We start from the raw sequence: 7,989 nt of genomic DNA, 5'->3' as shown, positions 1-7,989 counted from the left end.
ATTATATATATTTTGTCAATAATCAATTTGAATCATTACATATTTATATATTTTTTTTATTAATAAATCATACTTGAAAATAATTAATAATAATTTAAAATTTTAAATTATTTTGCTAATATATTTCTATGAATTTGAAGGGATTAATATTTTGACATAAGGAGAATGTATTTGAATGCTAATTCATGAGGCAGCCTTGAGTGCCATGGCTAACAAGTTGACTCAATTTAATAAATATTAATATTAAAAACATTTAAAATATATAAGAATATAATAAGTTTGGTATATTTCAAGTATTATCATTTTCAAAATAAATTCATCATTAGAAATAGTAACTTATTTTTGTAAAATAAAAAGTTTGAAATTTACAAATATTCCTTGCAAAATTTAGAAAAACGCTTCTTATCAATCATTTAATTTTATAATAAATTATATATTCATAATAAAAATTCAAAAATTATTTGATGTGTAAGATTTCATATAAATTTCAAATAACACCAATCAAAAATAAATATATCTAATAAAGTTTTGTGGCTTTTTAAAAAGGATTATTTTATAAATATAAGTAGCATTGACTCATGTATGGAATCCTATTTGTATAGACTTTTGCATACATGAAAGAGGTGGACAAGTCAACTCTTATTGTGACCGTTACCCACAATATCCATTGCGCATGCGGGGAAAGTCGTACTATGGTCGCGGGCCCAACTTCAACTTACCCTGGAACTACATACGCCCTTGCTGCGTCAAGAATAATTGGTTTTGACGGTCTCAAATTCGCACCGAGACTGTCCCAATGATGTGTCGTTTCCTTCAAGGCCGGCTATCTCTGTTTTGGATGACTAATGTCCATAGTGTTGCAACCAAGGCTTTGGTGCTACAATATCGTTGGCCAATAAATAGCAATGAGTGTGACGGGGCAACACTGGGGAGATGAACGACGGTAACATCTAACCAAAACTATCGCAACAGTTTCGCGTTGTCTCTCCGGGAGATAAACTCATTGCTAATTATATAGTTTATTTTGTAGTTTTGAATAATTGAATAAGCAGGGGAACATTATATGATGTTACATCCTATGATAAATGAATAACTGAGATATGTACTTGCATGTTAATAAGGAATAACAAATTTGCATTTAAGGAAATTATTTTAATGTAATTTTTTATATTTCCACTAAAACTTTTCTCCCGAAAAAGGAATTTTAGTGTTCCTGAGTTTGCCTTAAAACAAATCTCTCTTAATCTTCTCCTACCTTTTTAGTAAGGGTGATATACAATATTCAAAACTCAAAACTATGTCAACTAAATAATATGTAATACAAAAAATTATTGTAGTAAATTATGTGTTGAAAATAATGCTTACATCCGGTCTCGTGAGTGGCATGGGCAAAGAAAGCAGCGATCTCTCGCTTAGAGTCATCGGCGGTAGCATCCTGACCGAAGCCAGAGTACTTCTGATTAACCGCATCGATGAACGCCTGTCTGGTGTAAAATCCTTTCCCTTCGCAACCACCCGCTGCTTGGCCAATAATGCTGTCGAAGAACTGTTGTGTCACCACGTCCGCCACAGAGACTCCGCCACCACCACCGCCACCGGACGGTGGCTGATTATAACAAGGCCCCGACTGGCAGCCGTCGCCACAGTAGGGGTCTCCGGAGCCGCAGTAGCCGAACTTGCTGCAGCATAGGTCTGATGTGCACCCACAGTTCTGCGCATGGGCGAGGGCGCAGGCGGCGAGGAGAAGGGCGGAGATGAGGAGTTGCATCTTCGGCCCTGCCATCAATGAATTAAAAAGGAGCTACTAATTGATTATAGAGATGAGAGTGTGGGAAATGTGGTGGAGAAAGGTGGCTATTTAAAGCTCTGAAATGATGTTAGGTAGCAAAATGAAGAGCGAAAGTAGGATGGAAATTGAGAAGAAGACTTGGCTTTAAGAGTTGAGACTATTCAAAGGGGACAGACTAATTTTCCACCGTGCTTGACGGGAACTCCTTCATCCAGAAGTTTGTTCGGGAGTCAATTTGATCTTTCATACGCGCAATTCGACTTACAGAATGAGAAATTAAGAACCCATCAACCATTTGGCCGGAGCTTTGGCCCCGCTTCTAATATGCATTAAGGGGCTGTTTGATGAACTTCTATTAGGTCCGGTGTAGTAATATAACATACTGATTCATATACCTGTATCACCTGTTATCCGTTACCTGTATTCTAGAAGTTTGTATTAGGACTAGACTAGGACTCTATAAATATATCTCTGTACTCACACTTAAGGCAATGAAGATAATCTTTTAGTTTTCTAATTATGTTATCATGGTATCAGAGCAGGTCTCTTGTACCTGACACCTTTTCTTTTCACGTTTCTCCTCTGTTCTGTTCCGGTATTCGTTTTCGGTCATCTTCTTTCTTCTTCCCGACGACAATCGTCCCAGTTCCGACATGGATTCTTCTTCGACTTCTCATACCGAAGAAAGTCAAGAAAAGCTTCTTGAAGACGCCCTCATCATCCATGCCTCCCTCAAATTCGTTATCTCCAACATCAAAATCATTGTTCCCGTGCAACTATCATCGGACAACTACCCAGTTTGGCGATCGCAGGTTCTGAAATTACTAATAGCAAACAGATTTGCTTCCTATCTCTCTTCATCGGTTTCCCCTCCGGCGACGCACAAAACGCTTCAAGATGGTAGCAAAGAACTCAATCCAAGACATCAAGAATGGGTTCTTGTGGATCAAAATCTGGCAGCGGCGTTGTGTTCCACTGTGTCTCCTGCCATTCTTTCTTATGTTATTCATTTAAACTCCACATCTACTATATGGCAGACACTTGAAAAACGCCTCCAGTCATCAAATCGATCCCGCGTTATTCAGCTCAAAAATGAGCTGCATAACGTCCAGATGAAGTCTCAAAGCATGACACAGTATCTGCAACAAATCAAGAACATTGTTGATAACATAAGCTCAGCCGGATCGGAGATTGATCAAGAAGACGTTCTCCTATATACGATGAATGGCTTGCCACCATCGTATAATGCTCTCAAGACCACCATTCGGGCAATGCAATCCCCTATGGACCTCGACACACTATATTCGTTACTCATAACAGAAGAAATAAATCTCCAATCGGAATCAGCTCGTCACAATCTGCTCGGAGACTCATCTACTGCCCTTTACTCCAGTCGGGGCCGTGGTCGGCGTGGACGTGCAAGAACTTCGACACAACCATCCAGATCCACAAATCAAAACGTTCCTCACTGCCAGATATGCAACAAGCGGGGACATCTTGCACACAATTGTTGGCATAGATTAAACATCTCTGTCAATCCTCCTGACCCGATTACTACAAATCCATCTAACAGAGCGATGGTCGCTGCTACAGACAATGAAAACCCAGACTGGTATCTTGATTCGGGCGCGTCAGCACATCTCACAAACTCGGTGGACAATCTCTCGCAGGCTCAATCTTACACTGGGACTGACTCAATTACCATAGGTGATGGCAGATCTCTATCCATTGCCCACTCCGGCAACGGTATTCTGCCAACACCGTATCGTAAGCTACACCTTAAGAATTTATTTCATGTTCCGCATTTATCACATAATTTTCTTTCTATCTCTAACTTGACTCAAGATAATAATGTATCTGTGAACTTTAATCCCTCTGGTTTTGCCATTAAGGATTTGAAGACAAACAGAACCTTGCTCACGGGACCAAATCGCAGAGGACTCTATCCAATTCAATCGGCCAACAAGAATAGCTCCGGCACCACAACATTAACCGCTCGTTCCAACATTGCAACTCTATGGCATCAACGTTTGGGACACCCTCATTCAAGAATTATTCATGCTGTATCTGCCTCCGACAAAAGTCTTAACATCCCGCACATTTTTTCTTTTTGTTCTGCTTGTACGACCTCCAAAGGTCATAGGTTACCTTTCTCAAATAAAAATCATCGTACTTCTATACCTCTTGCGATTGTGCACACTGATGTTTGGGGTCCAACCCCAGTACCTTCGCATCAAGGTTTTTTGTACTACGTAGTTTTTATTGACGATTTCTCTAGATTTACGTGGGTTTTTCCCATGCGACACAAATCAGAAGTCTTTGAAATTTTTCAAAAATTTAAAAACTATGTTGAAAAGCAAACGCAATTTTCAATTAAATGTTTAAGATCTGATGGAGGTATGGAGTATTTAAATAACAATTTCAGGAATTTTCTCAGTCATCACGGCATTGCACATCAAACTTCCTGTCCTTACACACCTGAACAGAATGGGCTGGCCGAGCGCAAACATAGACATCTTCTTGAAACAACACGAACCTTGATTACCACTGCATCGCTTCCTCAATCACTCTGGCCGGATGTCGTGCTCACGGCTTCGTTTATTATCAACAGGCTTCCTACTGCTATCACGGGTTACAGGTCTCCTCTATCTCTTTTATTTCACACTCAACCTGATTATCATTTATTTAAGGTATTTGGGTGTGCCTGCTACCCGTGGATTCAACCAACTCAAAGAAACAAACTGGAGCCACGATCTCGCAGCTGTGTGTTTACTGGTTACTCACCCGTCTCGAAAGGCTATAAGTGCCTTGACATCAAAACATACAAGGTCTACACATCCCGACATGTCATATTCGATGAACTTGATTTCCCCTTCAAACAAACATCTTGTTCGCCTTCTCCACCTTCACCTCAGCTTCCTCCATCACTTATTGTACCAACCACTCATACAAATCCTACCAGCTCTAAATTTCCTATTACTCCATCCAGACCCACATCTACCAAACCTACTCAGCCGACTGCTACTTCTCCGCAACATTCTTCCTCTCAGCATAGCCGAAATATAACTTCCTCTTCCAAACAGCTACCGAATCAGTTACTCACTTCTATACCACCTACTGCTCCCTGTTCCAATCATCCTATGATTACCAGGCATAAGACAGACTCTTTAAAATCAATCCAACGGCTTAATCTGATTCATATGCAAAATTGTTCTCAGTCAGAACAGATATCTGAACCTACTTCGTATACTGATGCCGTGAAATATCCTCACTAGAGAAAGGCTATGGCAGAGGAATTCTATGCGCTCCAAAAACAGGGTACATGGGATCTGGTTCCTACTCCTCATTAAAGCCCGATACTAGGCAGTCGCTGGACTTTTCGAATTAAGCACAAATCAGATGGCTCAATAGCTCGTTTTAAAGCTCGTCTAGTTGCTCAAGGCAACACTCAGCAATACGGTTTAAACTACCTTGAAACCTTTAGTCCAGTCGCTAAGTTTCAAACTATAAGAATATTATTAACTATTATTGTTACTAACATGTGGCCAGTGCATCAGCTTGATGTAACAAATGCATTTCTTCATGGGAGCATTGACGAGACCATTTACATGCGGCAACCTATCGGCTTTGAGGATACTCATCACCCTGACTACGTTTGTAAGCTAAAGAAAGCAATTTATGGCCTTAAACAGGCCCCTCGTCAGTTGTTCCAAACATTTTCTAACTTTCTTAAAACTCTTGGTTTCTCTCCGGCCAAAGCCGACTCTTCTCTATTTACACTGCATACTAACACCAGTCGGTTATACCTGGTTATATATGTTGATGACATCTTAATAACTGGAAATGATTCTTCCTTACTTGACATGATTATCTTGCAGCTAAACCAAAAATTTGATATGAAAATTCTCGGGCCAGCACACAGTTTTTTGGGAATCAAGATCTCCAAAGATCAAAATTCCTATCTGTTATCTCAAACACAATACGTGGAGTCTATTCTAACCTCCGCTAACATGAGCACGTGCAAGCCCTTGGCAAATCCAGCGACCGCAAAACCTGTCAACAACAACAAAGCTCACGGCATTCCTCCTGATCCAAAACTTTACCGGCAATTGACGGGGTCCTTACAGTATCTGACTATAACAAGACCAGATATAGCATTTGCGGTCAATCAACTATGTCAGCATATGCACAATCCAGAATCGGAACACTTCGTACTTCTCCACAGGTTACTTCGTTACATTAAGGGTACAATCTCATTTGGTTTACCTATTTTGCAGGGCAGCATGGAATTACATTCATATTCAGACGTAGATTGGGCCGGCGACAAAGAAACCAGACGTTCTACCTCTGGCTATTGCTCCTTCCTTGGCAACACTCTTATTTCATGGAGCGTTAAAAAGCAGCATACGGTTGCTCGATCGTCTACGGAATCCGAATACCGAGCTCTTGCCTCTGCTCTTGTCGATATCCTATGGCTTTGACGGCTTCTAACAGATTTTGGCATCTCCGAGTTACAGCCCACAAAGATATATTGCGACAGTACCTCGGCGATTGCACTCGCCAATAATCCCGTCTTTCATGCGAGAACCAAGCACATTGAAATCGACCACCACTTCATCCGGGATCACATACAAGCCAACACTGTACAGATTTTTCCTATCTCTACTAAAGATCAAATCGCAGATATTTTTACAAAATCTATATCTACTCCATGTTTTCAGCAACTCCGCAACAAGCTGTCCGTCCAGAGCTCCCCGTCAGCTTGAGGGGGCATAATATAACATACTGATTCATATACCTGTATCACCTGTTATCTGTTACCTGTATTCTAGAAGCTTGTATTAGGACTAGACTAGGACTCTATAAATATATCTCTGTACTCACACTTAAGGCAATGAAGATAATCTTTTAGTTTTCTAATTACGTTATCAGTAAGGACGTAGAGGAATGTCCGGTCGGAGGAAAAATCCCGCGAAAAAACTCGGTATTTGCTCGGTATTGCTAGGTATTATTTGATAATAACGAGGAATACCGCTCTGTGAAGACCAATACCAAGTTATACCGAGTTGTACCGAGCAATACCGAGTTGTACCGAGTTTTTTCTAGGAAAAATTCGGTATAACTTTTGTATAACTCGGTATTGCTCGGTATAGCTCGGTATAACTCGGTATTGGGCCTTCACGTGATGGTATTCTTCATTATTGTTTGGTATTGCTCGGCATTTGCTCGGTATTTCTTGTTTTTTGGCTCGATTTGGCCTCCGACCGGACGTTCCTCTAGGTCCGGTCGGAGGACGTAATAATTGTTCCTGTTTGATAGCCCAGAGGATTTGATTTAAGTATGATTTCATAAATCCGCTAAATTCAGATTTCGTAAATTTTGAAAATTTTTTGATAACATTCATGATAAATTTTTGTGTGACAGTTTGGCTATAGAGCGGACTTAACGAGCGGACTCTTCCTCTAGAGTCAATGGATTTTGTAAATCCGGAAATAAAAAAGATAAAAAAGATTTTGAAAGACCGGGATTTAGTAGGAAAAGGCGGAATTTTCTGTCTATAGCGGCTTTCAATTGCCGTGAGATTTGGTTTTGCATTTTAGGTTGTTTGTGTGGTTATCGCTCAAATCTGCCTCAAATCCGGCCTAAATCCTGCTACCCAACAGACCCTAAGAGTCTGTTGGCGACAGTTTCTTCAATTTTTTTTTCTTTTTTTACAGATTATATTTTTACTTACTTTCAAAGTTTTTTTTTTTCCAGATTTTGATATTTTTATAATCAGATTTCTTATGTGTCAAGTGCTTTGATTTTTCAAAATAAAATTTATAATTCTCACAATAATTTTTTTAAAAAAAAACCTGCTCCCAGCCGCCCACATGCACGTTTGAGTGCTTTAGTCATTGAGGGATTCCAAGGCCTTGCTTCGCCAAACAGAAAAACTAAGGAAACAAGAGAAGATTATATATATAGCAGGAGAAAATATTACGTGCGGAGTTTGGATACAGCTCGTGGTTAGACTTCAATAAAAGACGATCATATTATCAATACACACTGTGTGCAACTTTATACATAGTGTATGTATTAATACACATACTGCATACAATGATGTGATCCTTTCTTATTGAAGTTCGGACGAATTCGTCCGGATTCTGCACGTAATAATTTCTCGTAGAACGGAGAAGAAATATAATGAAGTTGACTTG

The 7,989-nt window shown here is 39.8% G+C and overlaps 2 protein-coding genes across 2 annotated transcripts in view; one reads left to right on the top strand and one right to left on the bottom strand.

The window, feature by feature from the left end:
- LOC110111079 (chitinase 4) overlaps window positions 1-1,848 on the bottom strand; it is a 10,406-nt gene extending 8,558 nt beyond the window's left edge. The window contains exon 1 of the mRNA XM_028694409.1: window positions 1,366-1,848. Coding sequence (XP_028550242.1) covers window positions 1,366-1,783 — 418 coding nt within the window. The 5' untranslated portion in view covers window positions 1,784-1,848. The remainder of the gene's footprint in view (window positions 1-1,365) is intronic.
- A 3,480-nt stretch (window positions 1,849-5,328) lies between these two features.
- On the top strand, window positions 5,329-6,270 carry LOC110114371 (uncharacterized mitochondrial protein AtMg00810-like). The gene has a single exon (XM_020847233.1). The coding sequence runs from the start codon at window positions 5,329-5,331 to the stop codon at window positions 6,268-6,270; it is 942 nt and encodes a 313-aa protein (XP_020702892.1).
- Window positions 6,271-7,989: the final 1,719 nt, after the last annotated feature.

This window comes from Dendrobium catenatum, unplaced genomic scaffold, assembly GCF_001605985.2.
Source record: "Dendrobium catenatum unplaced genomic scaffold, ASM160598v2 fragScaff_scaffold_483, whole genome shotgun sequence".
Classification (NCBI taxonomy): Eukaryota; Viridiplantae; Streptophyta; class Magnoliopsida; order Asparagales; family Orchidaceae; genus Dendrobium; species Dendrobium catenatum.
This window is presented reverse-complemented; position numbering and strand designations above follow the sequence as displayed.

Bases quoted from the DNA above. Each gene is read 5' to 3' on its own strand.
- LOC110114371 (XM_020847233.1), top strand. From the start codon at position 5,329: ATGTGGCCAGTGCATCAGCTTGATGTAACAAATGCATTTCTTCATGGG.